Consider the following 22936-nt stretch of genomic DNA (forward strand, 5'->3'; position numbering starts at 1 on the left):
ACCACATCTGTACCATCCACAAGCACAGCTGCCACAACAACAGTGACCACAGGGGCTCCAACAACGACCACAGTTGCTCTGACAACGACCACAGCCGCTCCAACAACAACCACAGCTGCAACAACAACCACAGGTGCACCAACAACGACCACAGCTGCTCCAACAACAATCACAGCTGCAACAACAACCACAGGTGCACCAACAACAACCACAGGTGCTCCAAGAACAACCACAGTTGCTCTGACAACGACCACAGACGCTCCATCAATAACCACAGCTGCAAAAACAACCACAGGTGCACCAACATCAACCACAGCTGCTCCAACAACAAGCACAGCTGCTCCAACAACAACCACAGCTGCTCCAAGAACAACCACAGTTGCTCCGACAACGACCACAGCCGCTCCAACAACAACCAGAGGTGCACCAACAACAACCACAGCTGCTCAAACAACAAGCACAGCTGAGACAACAACAAGAACAGCTGCTCCAACATCAACCACATCTGCACCATCCACAAGCACAGCTGCCACAACAGTGACCACAGGACCTCCAACAACAACCACAGGTGCACCAACAACAACCACAGCTGAGACAACAACAAGCACAGCTGAGACAACAACAAGAACAGCTGCTCCAACATCAACCACATCTGTACCATCCACAAGCACAGCTGCCACAACAACAGTGACCACAGGGGCTCCAACAACAACCACAGTTGCTCTGACAACGACCACAGCCGCTCCAACAACAACCACAGCTGCAACAACAACCACAGGTGCACCAACAACGACCACAGCTGCTCCAACAACAACCACAGCTGCAACAACAACCACAGGTGCACCAACAACAACCACAGGTGCTCCAAGAACAACCACAGTTGCTCTGACAACGACCACAGCCGCTCCATCAATAACCACAGCTGCAAGAACAACCACAGGTGCCACAACAACAACCACAGCTGCTCCAACAACAAGCACAGCTGCTCCAACAACAACCACAGCTGCTCCAAGAACAACCACAGTTGCTCCGACAACGACCACAGCCGCTCCAACAACAACCAGAGGTGCACCAACAACAACCACAGCTGCTCAAACAACAAGCACAGCTGAGACAACAACAAGAACAGCTGCTCCAACATCAACCACATCTGTACCATCCACAAGCACAGCTGCCACAACAGTGACCACAGGACCTCCAACAACAACCACAGGTGCACCAACAACAACCACAGCTGAGACAACAACAAGCACAGCTGAGACAACAACAAGAACAGCTGCTCCAACATCAACCACATCTGTACCATCCACAAGCACAGCTGCCACAACAACAGTGACCACAGGGGCTCCAACAACAACCACAGTTGCTCTGACAACGACCACAGCCGCTCCAACAACAACCACAGCTGCAACAACAACCACAGGTGCACCAACAACGACCACAGCTGCTCCAACAACAACCACAGCTGCAACAACAACCACAGGTGCACCAACAACAACCACAGGTGCTCCAAGAACAACCACAGTTGCTCTGACAACGACCACAGCCGCTCCATCAATAACCACAGCTGCAAGAACAACCACAGGTGCCACAACAACAACCACAGCTGCTCCAACAACAAGCACAGCTGCTCCAACAACAACCACAGCTGCTCCAAGAACAACCACAGTTGCTCCGACAACGACCACAGCCGCTCCAACAACAACCAGAGGTGCACCAACAACAACCACAGCTGCTCCAACAACAAGCACAGCTGAGACAACAACAAGAACAGCTGCTCCAACATCAACCACATCTGTACCATCCAGAAGCACAGCTGCCACAACAGTGACCACAGGACCTCCAACAACAACCACAGGTGCACCAACAACAACCACAGCTGAGACAACAACAAGCACAGCTGAGACAACAACAAGCACAGCTGCTCCAACAACAACCACAGCTGCTCCAAGAACAACCACAGTTTCTCCGACAATGACCACAGCCGCTCCAACAACAACCACAGCTGTAACAACAACCACAGGTGCACCAACAACAACCACAGCTGCTCCAAGAACAACCACAGTTGCTCCGACAACGACGACAGCCGCTCCATCAATAACCACAGCTGCTCCAACATCAACCACAGCTGCGACAACAACAAGCACAGCTGCTCCAACATCAAAAACAGCTGCGAAAACAACAAGTATTGCTGCTCCAACATCAATCACATCTGCACCATCCACAAGCACAGCTGCCACAACAACAGTGACCACAGGAGCTCCAACAACAACCACAGCTGCAAAAACAACCACAGGTGCACCAACAACAACCACAGGTACTCCAACAACAAGCATAGCTGAGACAACAACAAGAACAGCTGCTCCAACATCAACCACATCTGTACCATCCACAAGCACAGCTGCCACAACAGTGACCACAGGAGCTCCAACAGCAACCACAGTTGTTCCGACAACGCCCACAGCCACTCCAACAACCACAGCTGCAACAACAACCACAGGTGCACCAACAACAACCACAGCTGCTCCAACAACAACCACAGCTGCTCCAAGAACAACCACAGTTGCTCCGACAACGACGACAGCCGCTCCATCAATAACCACAGCTGCTCCAACATCAACCACAGCTGCAACAACAACAAGCACAGCTGCTCCAATATCAAAAACAGCTGCGAAAACAACAAGTACTGCTGCTCCAACATCAATCACATCTGCACCATCCACAAGCACAGCTGCCACAACAACAGTGACCACAGGAGCTCCAACAACATCCACAGCTGCAAGAACAACCACAGGTGCGCCAACAACAACCACAGCTGCTTCAAGAACAACAACAGTTGCTCCGACAACAACCACAGCTGCGACAACAACAAGCACTGCTGCTCCAACATCAACCATATCTGTACCATCCACAAGCACAGCTGCCACAACAACAGTGACTACAGGGGCTCCAACAACAACCACAGTTGCTCCGACAACGACCACAGCCGCTCCAACAACAACCACAGCTGCAACAACAACGACAGGTGCACCAACAACAACCACAGCTGCTCCAACAACAACCACAGCTGTGACAACAACAAGTACTGCTGCAACAACAACCACAGGTGCACCAACAACAACCACATCTGCTCCAACAACAACCACAGCTGCTCCAACAACAACCACAGCTGCGACAACAACAAGCAATGCTGCTCCAACATCAACCACATCTGCACCATCCAGAAGCACAGCTGTCACAACAACAGTGACCACAGTTGCTCCAACAACAACCACAGTTGTTCTGACAACGACTACAGCCGCTCCAACAACAACCACAGCTGCAACAACAAGTACAGGTGCAGCAACAACAACCACAGCTGCAACAACAAGTACAGGTGCAGCAACAACAACCACAGCTGCTCCAGCAACAACCACGGATGCTCCAACAACAACCACAGCTGAGACAACAACAAGCAACGCTGTTCCAACATCAACCACATCTGCACCATCCACAAGCACAGCTGCCACAACAACAGTGAGCACAGGTGCACCAACAACAAACACAGCTGCTTCAACAACAAGTACAGCTGCAACAACAACCACAGGTGTTCGGACCACAACCACACCCGCTACAACACCAACCACAGCTGCAACAACAAGCACAGGTGCACCAACAACAACCACAGCTGCTCCAACAACAACGGCAGTTGCTCTGACAACGACCACAGCCACTCCAACAACAACCACAGTTGTGACAACAACAAGCACAGCTGCTCCTACAACAACAACAGCTGCGACAACAAGAAGCACTGCTGCTCCAACATCAACCACATCTCCACCATCCACAAGCACAGCTGCCACAACAACAGTGACCACAGGAGCTCCAACAACAACCACAGCTGTTCGGACCACAACCACAGCCGCTCCAACAACAACCACAGCTGCAACAACAAGCACAGGTGCACCAACAACAACCACAGCTGCTCCAACAACAACGGCAGTTGCTCTGACAACGACCACAGCCACTCCAACAACAACCACAGTTGTGACAACAACAAGCACAGCTGCTCCTACAACAACCACAGCTGCGACAACAAGAAGCACTGCTGCAACAACAACCACAGCTGCTCCAACAACAAGCACAGCTGCTTCAACAACAACTACAGCTGCAACAACAACCACAGGTGCACCAACATCAACCACATCTGCACCATCCACAAGCATAGCTGCCACAACAACAGTGAGCACAGGAGCTCCAACAACAACCACAGTTGTTCGGACCACAACCACAGCCGCTCCAACAACAACCACAGCTGTTCGGACCACAACCACAGCCGCTCCAACAACAACCACAGCTGCAACAACAAGCACAGGTGCACCAACAACAACCACAGCTGCTCCAACAACAACGGCAGTTGCTCTGACAACGACCACAGCCACTCCAACAACAACCACAGTTGTGACAACAACAAGCACAGCTGCTCCTACAACAACCACAGCTGCGACAACAAGAAGCACTGCTGCAACAACAACCACAGCTGCTCCAACAACAAGCACAGCTGCCACAACAACAACCACAGCTGCGACAACAAGACGCACTGCTGCTCCAACATCAACCACATCTCCACCATCCACAAGCACAGCTACCACAACAACAGTGACCACAGGAGCTCCAACAACAACCACAGCTGTTCGGACCACAACCACAGCCGCTCTAACAACAACTACATCTGCAACAACAACCACAGGTGCACCAACAACAAACACAGCTGCTTCAACAACAACTACAGCTGCAACAACAACCACAGGTGCACCAACATCAACCACATCTGCACCATCCACAAGCATAGCTGCCACAACAACAGTGAGCACAGGAGCTCCAACAACAACCACAGTTGTTCGGACCACAACCACAGCCGCTCCAACAACGACTACAGCTGCAAAAACAACCACAGGTGCACCAACAACAACCACGGCTGCTCCAACAACAACCACAGTTGCTCTGACAATGACCACAGCCGCTCCAACAACAACAACCACAGCTGCAACAACAACCACAGGTGCACCAACCAGAAGCACAGCTGCCACAACAACAGTGAAAACAGGAGCTCCAACAACAACCACAGCTGCTACGACAACCATAGGTGCAAGGACAACAAGTACTGCTGCTCCAACAACAAGTACACCTGCTGCAGCTGCAGCTAGAACCACAGCTACTCAAACAACAAATACAGCTGCCACAACAACTACAGGTGCACCAACAACAATCACAGTTGCTCCGACAATGACTACAGCCTCTCCAACAACAACCACAGCTGCAACAACAACAACCACAGCTGTTCCAACAACAAGCACAGCTGCTCCAACAACAAGCACAGCTGTTCCAACAAAAAGCACAGCTGTTCCAACACCAACTACATCTGCACCAACCACAAGCACAGCTGCCACAACAACAGTGACCACAGCCCCTCCAACAACAACAACAACAGCTGCAACAACAACCACAGTTGCAAGAACAACTACTCCTGCTCCAGGCACAACTACAGCTGCGACAACAACCACTGTTCCAACATCACCCACATCTGCACCAACCACAACCACAGCTGCCAAAACAATAGTGACCACAGGAGCGCCGACAACAACCACAGCCACTCCAACAACAACAATAGCTCCTACAGTTTCAACCACTGCCACTGCAACAACCACCATGGCCCCTGCAGCTATAACAACAGTAGCATCAGTCGTAGATGAAACAGTAGCACCAGCAACAGCAGCACCAGCAGGGACAACAACAACACCACCACCAACAACAAATACTACTGCTGCTGCTGCGTCCTCTGCAGTCATCAACAAAACAAGTCTTCTTGTTGTCATAGCAGTTGTTACAGCTGCTCTGTGGAATTAAAAACTGGACTGGAAAAAGGGACTAACCAACTTTTAGGCAATGCATATCATATATCTAAACGTAGATACACAGTACACACTATACTATATATCATTAATGAATTGAAGGATTTGATTTCTTATTATTTATCATGTGTTTACCTGTAATTCTTTATTGTATGCCATGAGTTTGAATGTAATTTAAGGAATTAGTCATTTATTTATTATAACTTTGACTAATTGCCTTTTGACTCAGAACCATATGAGCCATATCCAGTGAGCAGACACAACATGAAACTTTTTAAATCTAAAGTAATCAAAGAGTTATGTCATATCTATAGCTCATTTTTTTTTGTTTGATTGTATGACATTGCGAGGAATTTATGTATTGTGAGTCTGAGTAAAATAGTCAAATAATCAAAGTTTGAAATGCAAAAGAATCATATTTTATTTATAATTACAGCCAAAAATATGCCACAACGAACCCTTAATGATTATCATAATTATCAGTGTGAGTCTTCATACAATTGTTAAAAATATTACAAATGTCTTTGACGTCTTTATTGAAATTGTAAGATGAAGTATTTTTGAACTTTTATTTTTTATTTTTGAATTTGTATTTTTGGGATTTCTCTAAATAAAAACAACTTGGCTCATATTATAGTAAATGAACTTGAATAAATAGCATTTCTGTGTCACTTTTCAAAATGCATAATAAATACTTGTTTTCTGTGATCAATATTTTTATTTAGTTTTTGATGCATATCTGGGTATCCTATTTAAATGCTCTTTGTCATGTGTTCCATGACCATAGTGGAGAACACAAGTAGGTCTGAGAATAAATGTTTATGGGATCTTAAAATTATACCCTAATTATATTATGAGACCACTTGCATCATATTTCATACATGATATTCTGAGACATCTCCAGTATCAATATGATCAACACTTTGCTGAAAAACCAGTTGTATAAAATTTGAGAGATGTCTTTTGCCCTCTGGTGGAATATCAGTGCACTGCAGGCAGCAGCCAGCATGTGAGTCCAACATGGCTGCCTGTCAAAATAATTGCAATATGATTTCTTTTTGCCATGTTATCAGCAAGCAAGTTAACACTTGCTAAGAAATGTCTTTTTAATTGATTTTCACTGAAACAATTCCTTGGCTTTTATACTTTTACATAATATTGATGAATTCAATTTATACTTACCAAGCAGGTTTTGCTGAAGGTGGAACATTTACAATAAACTGTAAGTGTACAAAATGTAATTTACAGAGTATAGAACAATACTGTATTAATACAAAAAAGCACTTCACTGTATTTCTACTGTTATTGTGCAGTATTGTACTATAATATCTGATATTAGTATATTATGGCTAATCATTACTAATTAAAACAATTACTAATAATTATTATTACTAATAACTTTTAAATAATGTTTTCATTAACATTAACTATGTTTCGACAACATTTATGAACCTGAACGTTCAGCCCAGAGAACAGTGCAGCGTCAATTTTCAGTCCAATGTGATGCTTAAACAACATTCAAATTCACTTTTTCAAATAACTTTTTTATTTAAACAATGGATGCCTTGCAGTTGAAGTTGGACATATTAAAACTTGGCTGGGAGTGTATTTCAATAATGAAAAAGGCCTTTATTTGTGTTGCTAAGATGGATGAATATTTGTTATAATGACACAAGCTTAGTTAAGGCAAGTTAAGGTACTTCAAATTATTTATAATTATAGTTTATGCCACAATTTGTTATGGTGAAAGAAAACAAGTGAATAAGAAATCTGACAGCACAAATCCTGAGAGAACGGAAGAAAATCATGCCTAAAACCTAATAGGGAATAAGAAATTTTAAGATGAAAGAGGTAAAATATTTTGTATTAAATTTAAAATAAAAGAGAACAGATAAAAAAAAGTGAAGTGCTCCAAAGTATGTCACCTTGTGTCTAATATTTTACTGTTTGTATATAATGTTGGGCCTCTTCTTCTTGACAGATGCAGATTTCTCAGTGACTTTTATGTTAAATGTCTTTGACAAGTTTCTATAGGGCGCGCTTTTCTGCACAATACAGCATCACTTCAAACACTGTACAAGAGCAACACCACACATTTAGCTTCTATCACCTCCAGTGGATCAACTACTACACTTCAGTGCTAATTAGAGGTACTTCTGTTTCAATTATTGGTACTTTTCTCCACTCAGTCAGATACTTCTTACTGCACTACATTTATCTGACAGTTAGCAGCTACTGACAGTAAGCATTTCACTGCATAATGACTACTTTTACTGTTCAAGTACATTTAGCTGGTAATACTTTAATCCTCTTATTCAATAAAGCTTTGAATGCACGACTACTCACTGTGTGGTATTAGTACTTTTACTCAAGTAAATGATCTGAATTCTTTTTCCACCACTGCTCATCTGTGCAGCTGGCCTCTGTTCCAGTGTGCAGCAGTTCTTGCCCAGCTGCTACTCTGTTCTCACAGAGTACACACAGTATATCCTCCTCTGATTGACTGATTTATTGATTGAATGATGATGTCAGGCTGTTCAGATCCAGGCTCTGTGACTCTGAGTTTCTGTTGCAGTGTTCTTCTCTCAAAATATGCTATTTTTAGTGACTTTAAAGACTTTTTGTCTGCATTCTAGCTGCTAAATTACACCAGACCATGTGATGCACAAGGCTCCTCTGTCTCCACATCTTCTTCTGTCACACTGAATGTGAAATGTCCAATAAACCACTCTCTCTACTGCCACACAGTGGTTGTAATTGTGTATGTCGTGCCACACCGTGCTCCTACCTTTTTTATTCAGAGGATCGAGTCCACGTTCATAGCTGAAGAAATAAAGTGTGTTCTTAATCACTGATGAAGTTGAGAAGATCACATGATCCTGTGTCCTTTTGTCTTCCTGCTCATTTGATGAGTCATATATATGACTGACTACAATGATCCTGTGCAATACCTGAACCATGCAATTACTCTATGTGCAATAATTCAATTTGTGCAGCATTTCTATTGATACCAATATATAAATTAATGGGGTTTTTTTTGTATCATGATGCACATTGTATGATATATATAGTTCTTATTTCTTATTATATTTTATTCTATAAAACAAAATTATACACATACATGCATACATCTATTGTATTGTCTATTATATTGTATTGTATTGTTTCCATTTTGTCTCTGTGTATATTGCAGTAGATTGTATATATTTTTACACCACCTATTATATATTTTCTTCTAATCGCTCTTGAATTGGAGGATCTGTAATCTGATTGTGATATAGTATATAAAATCTTTATTATTATTATCAGCTGCAAAATATGTGCTTGTTAATAGATTCAAATGTCATTGCACAACATAAGACTAATATATCCAGCATTAAGTATTACAGTTTCACTGATTTTCTACAACATGTGATGTTTGTTGTCAAAACTAACGAACCAATAAGAGTTAATCTTGATTCAGCTAATTGATCAGGTGACAGCCAGGGGTTTGCAATTTACCTATTGTACTTTTTGAGAGGTTAGCCACCTGCAATGCACAAAAGTTAACCACACATGACAAAAACAATGTTGCTGCACACTAGAGCACAAAACTCACCAACCTTCCATAAATCTACAGCGTTGCATTTCTTGTGTGACATCAGATGTTGCACTTTTGGTGTCTATAGCAATCCTGTATTATTTTCCTGAAATATTACAGCAAAGTTACAGCAAGTCTAAAATATTCCTGCTTAATCAAAATGACCAAGAATGCGATGTGAACTGAGCTATTTTACTGTAATGAATAAAGTGGTATTGTACTGTAGGTTTTTATAGTAGTGTGGGTTTGACCTCCACCTTTTTTTAACTTCACTGTCCAGTGACCATGAAAGGTTCCAGCTTCACTGTGATTATGTATATTATAAACATTTGTTGGCACTGTCTGGTGAAGCAGTGGTCCGTCACCTCACCACTCACCAGTGGTGGAAAACAACTATCAAGTAAATTTACTCACGTCCTGCACTTAAGTATAATTATTTGATACTGATACTGGAGTACTTATATTTCTCCTCCTTAATACTTAAATTCCATGACAGTTCAAAGTAGGAAATACTGTACATTTTACTTGACTAAATTTATTTGACTTCAGTGGATACTTCTCAGGTTCAGACCAGACTGTATACAGAGAAATAAACAACATGAGAGCTCCCTAATAGTGAAGCCAAAGCATCTTGATTGCCCTCTGGTGGCAGATAACGGTACAGGTCATAAATCCTGCTTCCCCAGTGTTACGAGATGGGACATGAGCCAAACTAAAACATTTCTTCGACAGTGAGCTCTGATTGGTTGGAGTCCGATGTAGAGTCTCCTCCAAGTCTCAGCAACATTTTATTAAGACTCCATGACCATCTAAAAAGTCAGAAATGATTGAATAATCTGATCTCAGTGTTTAGTTTAGGTAAACATGAAGTCTTTTCAGCTCCTCTCCAAAATGCACTAAGGAAAGGATGCAACACTGACCAACCAAAAGATATATATATGTATATATATATATATATATATATATATATATATATATGTATATGTATATATTATTGATGCTTCTATTTTTGCTATTGACTGAAATTTCCTAGTTGTGGGACTCAACAGTTAAAATTGTCTTATCTTATCTGATCTGATTTACAGCACAGAAACCCGCAACCTAAAACCTAACGTCATGACACATCATCAACATAAAACAGAGATGAATAAATCAAGGCAGGGGTGGTCAAATGTTACGCACAGGTAACATACTATTGCCCATAGCTATTGTTTATGTGTTTGTTCAGAGTCTGATGTCATATTACCTGCTTTGTGTGGATATATAAGGTGCTGTCCCTTCAGGACATCACCAGACAAACAGCAGAGGACACTGAACAGGTGGAATCAGACAACATTCTAACTACAGTCACAAGAAAAGACAAGTCAACGCTGGATGAAACCTGTACGTATTTTAATCATGAAAATTGTTCTAAGTTCAATCAGTTCAGTCAGTTCCAATGGATGTTGTCTGTCCTGTGTGTCTTCAATTTAATTTTAATCTTTAAAATATACATTTTTTAAATCAGTTGTGTTACATTTACTTGATGTGGACAGTGTTTTGTGTGCTGATTGTGACAAAAGACAAATATTTTGAAAACCTTTCTTTTGTCTCAATACTTTAATTATTATGTGTGACAACAGTTTTGAACTTTTCTGAAGGCCTATTTTATTCAAACATAATATAGATTATGGTAACACAATAGCAATCCCAATTCAATGAAAATAACATTTATTTTCTCTGGTTTCCAGTTACAGCGAAGAAAGTATAAATGCTTCACTGGATAATGGAATGAAATTAAAATAATTATTTTGAATAATACATATATTTTTTAGATTATTTTGTGGGCTTTTGCCTTTATTCACCTTTATTGTGATAGGACAACTGAGCTATAAGGGTGCCCTTTTGATGAATATTTTGACTGTCACACAATTTTAATAATATCTGTAAATACGTATAGGTGGTTTAAAAAGGTTTTGTGATGTCTAAGATTCTTACTGAACTGTTTCTGACAAATTCAAATGACTATTTTTTCAAAATGCCAAAGCATCTTCCCACAGTGATGATGAAGATCGCCGTCATCCTCCTTCTGTTTCTTGGTAAGTTAAAGTATTTAATTCTACACAAAATATGAGATCTGAATAACTTTGAAATGTGGGATTAAAATCTGAATTTTATACTGATCCATCCATGACATTACTGAACAGCCTCAGGCAACAGACAATCTATAACCACAGCTGCATCAATAACAACCACAGCTGCATCAACAACAACCACAGCTATCCCAACAACAACCATAGCTGCATCAACAACAACCACATCTGTCCCAACAACAACCACAGCTGCATCAACAACCACAGCTGCATCAACAACAACCACAGCTATCCCAACAACAACCATAGCTGCATCAACAACAACCACATCTGTCCCAACAACAACCACAACTGTCCCAACAACCACAGCTGCATCAACAACAACCACATCTGTCCCAACAACAACCATAGCTGCATCAACAACAACCACATCTGTCCCAACAACAACCACAGCTGCATCAACAACAACCACAACTGTCCCAACAACAACCACAGCTGCATCAACAACAACCACAACTGTCCCAACAACAACTACAGCTGTCTCAACAACCACAGCTGCATCAGCAACAACCACAGCTGTCCCAACAACAACCACAACTGCATCAACAACAACCACAACTGCATCAACAACAACCACAGCTGTCCCAACAACCACAGCTGCATCAGCAACAACCACAGCTGTCCCAACAACAACCATAGCTGCATCAACAACAACCACAGCTGTCCCAACAACAACCACAGCTACATCAACAACCACAGCTGTCCCAACATCAACCACAGCTGCATCAACAACAACCACAACTACCCTCCCAACAACCACAGCTGCATCAACAACAACCACAGCTGTCCCAACAACAAACACAGCTCCAGCAACGACAACCACGGCTGCCACAACAACAATAACAACTGCCCTAAAACCTATAACTGCCACAACGACAACCACAACTGCCCCAATAACATCCACAGCTACATCAACAACCACAGCTGTCCCAACAACAACCACAGCTGTCCCAACAACAACCACAGCTGCATCAATAATAACCACAACTGTCCCAACAACCACAACTGCATCAACAACAACCACAGCTGTCCCAACAACCACAGCTGCATCAGCAACAACCACAGCTGTCCCAACAACAACCATAGCTGCATCAACAACAACCACAGCTGTCCCAACAACAACCACAGCTACATCAACAACCACAGCTGTCCCAACAACAACCACAGCTGCATCAACAACAACCACAACTACCCTCCCAACAACCACAGCTGCATCAACAACAACCACAGCTGTCCCAAAAACAACCACAGCTGCATCAACAATAACCACAACTGTCCCAACAACCACAACTGTCCCAACAACCACAGCTGCATCAACAACAACCACAGCTGTCCCAACAACAAACACAGCTCCAGCAACGACAACCACGGCTGCCACAACAACAATAACAACTGCCCTAAAACCTATAACTGCCACAACGACAACCACAACTGCCCCAATAACAGCCACAGGGGGCCTTACAATAACCACAATGGGTCCAACAACAACCACGGCTGCATCAACAACAACCACAATTGCCCCAACAACAACCATGGGTTCTCCAACTACAACCACAACTACACCAATAACACCCACACCTGCTCCAACATTAGCTGCAGCAATGACAAAAACGGCTGCCACAACAACAACAACAACTGCCCCAATAACAGCCACAGGTGGCCTTACAACAACCACAAAGAGTCCAACAACAACCACGGCTGCATCGACAACAACCACAACTACCCTACCAACAACCACACCTGCAGCAGCTACAACCACAACTGCTCCAACAACAACAACAGGTGCAGCAACGACAACCGCAGCTGCTGCAACAACAAATACAACTGCACCAACAATCACAACTGCCCCAACAACATCTGCCCCAACAACAACAACATCTGCCCAAATGACAGCCAACACTGCCTCAACAACAACCACAGCTGCAGCAACGAAAACCACAGCTGCCTCAACAACAACCACTGTTGCCCTGTTGACAACCACAACTGCCCCAACAACAATCAACACTGCCCCAACAACTGCAACTGCCCAAATGACAACCACAACTGCCCCAACAACAACCACAGCTGTAGCAATAACAACCACGGCTGTAGCAACAACAACCACACCTACTCCAACAACGGCTACTACAACAACCTCAGCTGCTACAACAATAACCACAACTGCCCCGACAACAACCGCAGCTTCCTCCACAACAACCACAACAGCCCCAATGACAACAACAACTGCCCCAACAACAACCACAGCTGGCCCAACAACAATAACAGCTGCCCCAAATATAACCACAACTGCCCCAACAACTACAACTGATCCAACAACAAACACAGCTTCCTCAACAACAAAAGCAGATGCCCCAACAACCACATCTGCTCCAACAACAACCACAGCAACAACTACAACAACTGCTGCCTCCTCTGCAGTCATCAACAAGACAAGTCTACTTGTTCTCATAGCTGTTGTTACAGCAGCTCTGTGGAGTTAAAAACTGAACTGGAACAAGGGACTAAATACCCACCATAACCACCGTATGTACTCTGTATTATTTATGAAGCAACTGAAGGATTCAACCTATTTATTGTCATCTATCCTATTTATACATGTGACTCTATATATGGATTAAGTTTGAATGTATTTTAATCGTGACTTTTGTTTTCTAAAGCAGAAAATTAAACATATGATAACAAATTTCATGTCATGCACTAATTAAGTTCATTGACTGCTGTTAATATTGACACAGAACCATATGAGCCATAAACTTAAACATATACTGTAATCCATGAGATATTTAATATCCATAATGAATGTACTTGATGGAAACACTGCAGCATGCTGTGGTGATTGTTCTGTAGTCTACATTTTGTACATTCTTTTGTTTAAATGTAGGTAGTACATCTTTGAATTATGCAAGACAGTGAGCTCTGATTGGTTGAGGTCCAATGTGGAGTCTTAGCCAAGTTTCTACAAGGTTCCGTGCTCATCTCGTATATCACATGGTAACTGTGATAGTAAAGCAGCAAAAGAGAGTCAAAGATATTGTGTTATCTGATCTCAGCATTTGGTTCAAGTGAGTGTTAAGTCTGACAACCACAACATATCTGATCTGTGCCACCTGAATGAATCACAAAGCAAGACAGAGCAACCTGCCTGAAGAAGTACAACGCTTGATTTTCAGTCACTGTGGTCTGGCAAGAATCAACAAGTAATTTGTTGGGACAGTAATCAGATAAACTATACAACAGGTTATTGGCAAATGCTCTGATTGACTTGAATCAAAAATTTGGCAGGTGCTTTGAAAATGTTTCTATTCAGTCTCTGAAGGCATTGGAGAAAAGGAATCCATAATGCTGAGTCATGCTTCAAATCTGATTTGTGCTCAGTGGCCAGAGGCATCTCTAAGAACATGTTTACACCCCTTACTTATTTTGACTTGTTTGATATTGATTGATTGATTTAGATCTGTGATATTTATGTCTCGGTCACGGGTGCTCTGACCATCAGGGGCCTCACTCTTGGGTCTGCCAGTGTTGCTGTCCACATGATCTGTCCTCCATCAGCCATCAATTGGTGATCCATTCTAGTTCACAAGAAGATTAGTGAGCCAATCATTCTTCTCTATTCTTCTTCTACTTCTTCTTTTTGTTTTTTTTAGTTCTGGAACGTGATGATTAGAAACAGCGACTGTAGCAAAGGATGGAACGATTTGTCAGTGTCAATACAGCTAAAAAAAAAAATGCTGATAAATCTTAGTTTTCAACATGATCCAGAAAGTGCAGCCTGAGCTGGCCAAAAGTTGGGTCATTTTTTTTTGTCTTGTATCATCCTTTCAGCAGGAAATAATAGCCACTTGTCCGACTGCTGAGTCTCTTGTATTACAGCTAATCATATATTTCCGAAAACATTTTACGAAAAAACATAATGTAGTAACAGAATATTGTTCCATATTTAATCAACAGTGCATAGTTTGACAGTCTGATGCGAGTTTCAGGAGGATCCATTGGAAAGCGGGCACACATGGTGGCCATCTAATTGTGATCTTTCTCATATTACAGCTAAAAGGTAAACAAAAAAGTTTCTAAAAACATTTTTATCGATAAATAGACAATGTAATAACAGAAAAACGATCCCTATTTCATCAATGCTGCTGCGTTTTTTAGGTTGATCTGAGTTTCAGGCGGCTCCATCAGACGTTGGACACATAATGGTGGTCATCCTATTCCAATCTATCTTGTAACTAAATAGTGGACAAAATATATTTTAAAATGTTTTAGGCAAGATATAGTCCATGCAGTAACAGAATCTTGATTCATATTTGATCAGCACTGCTTGTTTGACAGTTTGATCTGACTTTTGTGAGTATACCCTTAAGGATACCCAGCTTTATGGTCTATTTTACCTTAGATGGAACCATAATTCAGAAAATTTTCATCATGCTGTATTAAAGAAGACTTTAAATATTATTTTGCCATAAGGGTACGTACAATCAGATTATTATTATTTTATTTTTTTCTGTCGCTAGTGAAGACGCCCCCTGCTGGCCATTAGAACAGACGCAGGTTTAAAGCACTTCCTTTTTCAGACGTTCCATCCATTATGTAATGTATGGTCTATGGCTTCCTGACTCAGTTCACAGGCATGCAGGTTAACTGGAGTCCAAAATTTCCCATAGGTGTGACTGTGACTATGACTGACAGGCAGCTTGGGTTTACCCCGCCTCTAGGTGAATGTCAGCTTAGATCAACTGTAGCCCCCTTGAAGGTTAAACGTGTACAGACAATGGATGGACATCAAAACAAATCCATATGGCTGAGATTATTATGGTAAGATATTTAAGATTCAGGATGTCTGTCACACTGTTTGTGTGAAATTGGCTCTACTATAAACATAACAGTAAGTACATGACAGAATAACAAATAAGTAATTAAATTAATATTATTAATAAAGATAAAGCTCAACAACACTGGAATGTTGTGGTTCAGCCAGGTCTCAGTGTTGATCATTACACAAAGAGATGAAATTATCACTCTGATCTCATCCATCTTACTCATGAGAGACCTATGATTGGTGAGGAAACTGTGCGGGTTAACCTTCAGCTGAGCACGTAGCCCGGCTCGCTTCCCCCGCTACTGTTTCCTCTTCCTTTGCCACCTGCATCGTTTTGCTGGTGGGATGGCAACTCCGATTCTCTGGGACCTGTAAGATATCCAGGGGTGGTGAAAAAAACAGCTACTGCAGGAGCAACAACCACAACTGCCCCAGGGGCAACCACAACTGCCCCAGGACAAACAACTGCAGGAGCCCCAGGAGCAGCAACAGCTGCTGGGTAACAACTACAGCTACCCCGGCAACAACAACAACAACAACAACAGTAACAACAACGGCCTCCTCCTCTGCAGTCATCATCAAAACAAACCTTTTTGTCATTATTGGTGTTATAGCAGTTCAGTGGACTTAAGAACTGGACTGGAACAAATTATTAAACAGCAGCCAGGTCCTGTCTATACTCTGTATCATTCATGAAGAAACTGAAGGATTTGCAATAAAAAAAAAATTCAAAGTGCAATACAGAGTACATTAAATGCAGGTGCATAACATAACAAAATCAGTAGACGCACACTGCACAGTAGAAAATAAAATATGAAATAGACAAAGACTTCCTTATAAAGTGATCACGTTACCAGTGCAGGTGCCTTACATAATGAAAACAGGAAGTACACACTGCACTACTCTGGTTTTCAACTTACATGCTGTTGAAGTCAATTTGCTTCATTGATTCATAATCAAGTTGACCTGTCATGCATTTTCTGCTGGTAAATATGCTGATCATGTATTGGGATGTTTTGTGGTCAAGTTTTTTGCTGTTTGCTATTTTGTTAGTTGTTTTTATGGTGATAATAATGTTGACCTGAGGTCTGAAACAGTGGTATTTATATGCTGTATGTTTGATTTAGGATAGGTAAACAGCTAATCAAGACCAGCAGAACAGCAAACAATTTTCAACCACAGAACTACGAACTTACAAAGTAGTGCTTTATTTCAAGTTAGTTACTCTATTTTTCATCTGCTGTCCTGCAATAAAAAACTTGATCATGATGTTAAGGCTGTGAGTATGGACGTCGATTTACTGACTGCTCCAAACACATGCAGAGATTTCTCTGGGTTCTCTGAATCTTTTTAATGATATTATGGATTGTCGATCTGTTGAGAAACGTTGTTCTTAAACTGTTGGACTATTTGCACTATTTTTTTTACAAAGTGCTGAACCTCATCCCATCCATGCGCCTATTTAATACCCAGTCATGATGCTGTCACCAGTTACCAATGAGCTGGTTGCACAGCAGACATTTTGACTTGTCACAGCAAGAAAAACACAGGTGGACTAACAGCAGTGATTACGGCTCAGTTCCAGTAAGTGTCCCAGTAACAAGTGACAGTGAGCCAGCATGCACAACCAGTCCAGTGTCCCATCTTTTTTAGTATTTGTAGCAACAATTTAGCCACTTTAGGACTTTAGAACCACAAGTGATAATATACAAATATACTGTGCAACCCACAAATATGAAAAGACATTTCAAATTATAAAGTTCTCGTTGGCTTCAAAGAGCTTTAAAGGCAAGATGAATCCAAAATGACAGTTGATGTACTCTAATCACTTAGACTTTTACCTCTGACTTTTCATGAAGATTCACCAGCAAGCTGACATTTTTGTTTTTCATGAAAACATCTCAACTATTGGATTCCACATGTATACACTGGAAAACCAGATGCTCACATTAATTAATTGTAATAAGTAGCGGAAACTTAAAACTGAAATGTTTAAGTTTAAACTTTACCAATAATTGTTTTTTATTCTTAAAAATCACTGCTGTCCTGTGAAAGAAAAATAAAAAGTTGAGAAAACTAAAAATAATTTCATGGCAGTAGCCTTTACTAGATTTTTGAGTTTTGAGTCAAACTCAAACTCAAAACTTTGAGAAAGTTTTTAAACTAAAATTCTGTAGATTAAATTGAACGCTGTGGGTTTTAAAAACCACCCAAACATTTTATTTTAAACATTGTTCACAGTGAACTATGAACTATCAAATATTTTTATTTGGATACTTGAAAATTTAGCCTAGTTATAGTTAAAGATGAACTACTTTTGATTGAAAATAGTGATCAAAAAGCAGAGATGCTGAATGCTCCAGCTCCATTTATTTGTCTGTTCACATGCTGCAGGCAGCTTTGCTACTTTTGAGGACAATATATTAAAAAACTTAAAATCACATATCTTTCGCAAGAAAGATGATCGACTTTTGTGATACAGTCCCTGTTATTACTGTCCATTGAGTAGGATATGTCAACACATCAACAGCTACTTAAGACACTTCAGTGAAATCAGGTTGAGAGCTGGGCCATCAGCCAAGAAATCAGTAATTTCTGCTTGACAAAGAGCCAATGATACTATTAAAAAATACCACAGGTATTGGTCCCACCCATGATTATCAAAGGCATTGCTGTATTTAAACATAAAGTGCTGATGCAAAATTAAGGGGAAAGTGTCATAAAATATCTTTGTGTGCTGTATCATTAAGATTTCCCTTCAATGGAACTGAAGGTTTCTCACGCTGCACGTAGCCCCAGGCCAAGAACTCTCTTAGCCTGAGGATAAGAGATCTTTCACAGTGACACATTCCTGTGTCTTGTTCCTGACTCCAAAAGGTGCTTATCCCAACTTTAGCGCAGGGCTTGCTGGCCCTGCTCTTGAGCAGTGTTAGACCTGAGTTTGTGGGGTTATCCCCTGAAAATCAACTCACCCCGGCGCTAAAAGATCAAAGGAGTAGTCACAGGACATTATACTAACTCTGTGCTAGTAGAAAGGCACTGTGAATCATATAGTCCTGGTCTTATCTTAACCTTGGCTTAAAAATGTGTGTGTGTGAAAAGGGGCTAAGTTATCCCAGGGTTAAAAATAGCTCTGGGCTGAGAATATGCAGTGTGAAAAGCCCTTAAGAGGCCCAAACCAAGAAAACACAAATCACACCATAAATATGTTGACACTGTTCACTGTACATCACAAGAAAAAATCCATATTTTTTCTGTTAACTGTCTTCATTTAGATTCATGGGAAACAGAGTTGAAACAGGATTCTGATATGTTTTTAAAAGATCCCCTGCAGGGATTTATGTTTCAAGACAACAGACACTCTCTGAATGAAATATAATAATACATGGGTGGTTCAATGTGTGGCAAGAATAGGAAGGTCTGCAGTCTGACCAAACCCCAACAGGATAAACTGGTACAGATAATGGGTGGATGGATGGATGGCTTTATGTAAATACTGTCACCTGTTCATCCACCCATTATTCTCTTAGATGAGACCAAAAGACTCTGCTGAATCATTAAAACAGTTTTTCACTGTATTAAAATCATGCACACCAACAAGACTTTATATGACAAAAGAGATTCTTTGTTATTTTGACATAATTTACATGTTTTGTCACAAATCTGAAGCTGAACCCAATTGCAGCAGGTCAATGAAAAGTCATGTCTTTTATTTTGAAGATTTGAAAGGTGGATGAGACAGTGGCTGGCAGGATTTATGCCTGAGGTGAGGGGGATAATGTCCGAGGCTGACGGGGAAAAGACAGCTGGATGGTGGGCTTCTCAAACTGGCAGGACAGGTGACCCTGAAGACAGGGAGACAGGTGCTTCACAGGCAGGCAGAGCAGATAAATAGACTAGCAAACATGACTGACCTGAGCTAGATGCGTGGCACAGGGACTGGCAGAGTGGTGCAGAGTGTTTAGCAAAGAGGTGACGCCCTGATGGCAAACAGGTGAGCCTGACTGAAGATGCCAGTCAGGTGTGCAGAGAGAGTGAGAGAGCAGGAAAAGAGAAGGTGAATGAGGAAGATGAAACCAAAACACACCAAGCACAGTACAATCATAAAAAGAAAATGACTATCAAAGCCATAGCCACAGAAAAGGCCACAAGCATACATGACAAAACACTGAGGTGGCCACAATGTGAGGGATAATACCCAGTGAGCTGTCTATAGTCAGGGATTAATGGATGACTGGGCGGCCAAAACAATCTGGTTACCTACGTTGAATCCTTTAATTCCTGATGATGGAGCCTTTTGAAGGGCATTATCCTGTTTATATCATGAACATTTATCAAAATAAATAAAACCATTCATTTTTATTGTTATTTGTTTTGCAATCAAAATCTAAAGTTTTTACATTTCTTTTTCCTGAGGTAAAAACCTGAGAGTTTGGCCAATACTTGGAACAAATGCACTGTCCCTCACAGGACGCAATTTGACCCTTATTTTCATGCACACCTTCATAATTTCCTAAACCTGGTCCTTGGGGTGTTTCCCTGCTCCAACACACCTGATTCAGATGGACAGGTCGTTATCAGGTGTCTGCAGAGGCTTCATGGTGAGATGGTGGAGTCTATAGCTGCCAAAACACTTGAAAAATACAAAGAAGAGGATTCGCAAAACAGTGTAAAGTGCTGTGAATGAGTCATGATCAGTTTATATACTCACCAGCCACTTTATTACCGGGCTGGACCTCCTTTTGCCTTTAGAACTGCCTTAATTCTTCGTGCCATTGATTCAACAAGGTGCTGGAAACATTGCTCAGAGATTTTGGTCCATAATGACACGTTATCTTGCTGAAAGTATCCATCAGAAGATGGTACACTGTGGTCATAAAGGGATGGACATGGTCAGCAAAAATACTCAGGTAGGCTGTGGTGTTTAAATGATGCTCAGTTGGTACTAAGTAGCCCAAAGTGTGCCAAGAAAATATCTCCCACACCATTACATCACCAGCAGCCTGAACCATTGATACAAGGCAGGATGAATCCATGCTTTTTTCTTGTTTATGCCAAATTCTGACCCGACCATCTGAATGTTGCAGCAGAAATGTAGACTCATCAGACCAGACAACATTTTTCCAATTTTCTATTGTTCAGTTTTGGTGAGCCTGTGTGAACTGTAGCCTCAGTTTCCTGTTCTTAGCTGACAGGAGTGGAACCCGCTGTGGTCTTCTGCTGCTGTAGTTCATCTGCTTCAAGGTTGGACATGTGTGTTCAGAGATGATCTTCTTCATATCTTGGTTGTAACGAGTGGTTATTTGAGTTATTGTTGCCTTTCTATCATCTTGAACCAGCCTGTCCATCCTCCTCTGACCTCTGACATCAACAAGACATTTTCACCCAGAGAACTGCAGCTCACTGGATATTTTCTTCTTTTCAGACCGTTCTCTGTAAACTCTAGAGAGAGTTGTGAGTGAAAAATCCCAGCAGATCAGCCGTTTCTGAAATACTCAGACCATCCTGTCTGACACCAACAACCATAACACGTTCAAAGTCACTTAAATCACCTTTCTTCCTCATCCTGATGCTCGGTTTGAACTTCAGCAGCTCGTCTTCATCACGTCTACAAGCTTAAATGCACTGAGTTGCTGTGATGTGAACAATGATTCACATTCATCTTATTACATATCTCAATTGCAAGGTCACAAAATAATCACAAACTAATTTTTTTACTATATCATGCAGCCCTAAAATGACATTTTCACCCAGACTGTGGTATAACTTATATTATTTAATGGTCTATATGTATATTAATTACTGTAATTCAGCTTTGGTTTATGTGTTGTGTAAAATGACGACACTCCTCTCAGCCTCATTTCCTGCAATCAGATATCCTCAGCGTTTATCAGGTGAACCATCTCCACTTTGTTTTTTTCATAGGTCCTTAAAAAGAATCCACCCTATTTCTTTTCAGGACATATATTCATACAAATATTAATTTCATAGCTCCTCTTGTCACCTTAGATATTCTCATTCCCCGTACTTCTCATTCTCAGTTTAGTATATTGTACTGGAGTCCCAAAATATGTAATCCTCTGCTTTTATATTTTTTCAATTTGTTCTTCAGAACAATCACCGTCCCATATTTTCCTCCATGAGCTGCCTTTATGATCTGGGTCCGGTTGATATTCTCCTTTGTCACACAGGTCTAAAGGTCTTTTATGAATATTGTTTGTTTTCATTTTTTGTCATTAATTGTGTTCATTCTCTCCTTTATCTTTCTCATCTTAGGTAAACTCGAAGCGGGATCACATGACTCTTCATGACGGTGTCAGTGTGTTCTTGCATGTGTTGTGAATGAGTGTTCTTTGTGTGTGTGTGCATGCTTGTGTGTGTGCCTCATCACTGATTCACTGTACTGATGTCACAGTCGGGTGTTTACGGTACTTATTGTTGTCGGGTACTATTCTTAGTTGTGTCTCTATTTTTTTTACTGTGACTAAAATTATGAATAGATACATGCTAATTG

General features: G+C 41.5%; 1 protein-coding gene across 1 annotated transcript in view; it reads left to right on the forward strand.

The window, feature by feature from the left end:
* LOC146313580 (uncharacterized) overlaps positions 1 to 22733 on the forward strand; it is a 91326-nt gene extending 68593 nt beyond the window's left edge. The window contains exons 33-36 of the mRNA XM_084739496.1: positions 2402 to 4534; positions 8308 to 8365; positions 12933 to 13807; positions 22699 to 22733. Of these exons, the coding sequence (XP_084595622.1) occupies positions 2402 to 4534; positions 8308 to 8365; positions 12933 to 13807; positions 22699 to 22733 (3101 nt within the window). The remainder of the gene's footprint in view (positions 1 to 2401; positions 4535 to 8307; positions 8366 to 12932; positions 13808 to 22698) is intronic.
* Positions 22734 to 22936: the final 203 nt, after the last annotated feature.

Source organism: Lutjanus erythropterus, chromosome 16, assembly GCF_056507025.1.
Source record: "Lutjanus erythropterus isolate fLutEry1 chromosome 16, fLutEry1.hap2, whole genome shotgun sequence".
In the NCBI taxonomy this organism is placed as follows: domain Eukaryota; kingdom Metazoa; phylum Chordata; class Actinopteri; order Lutjaniformes; family Lutjanidae; genus Lutjanus; species Lutjanus erythropterus.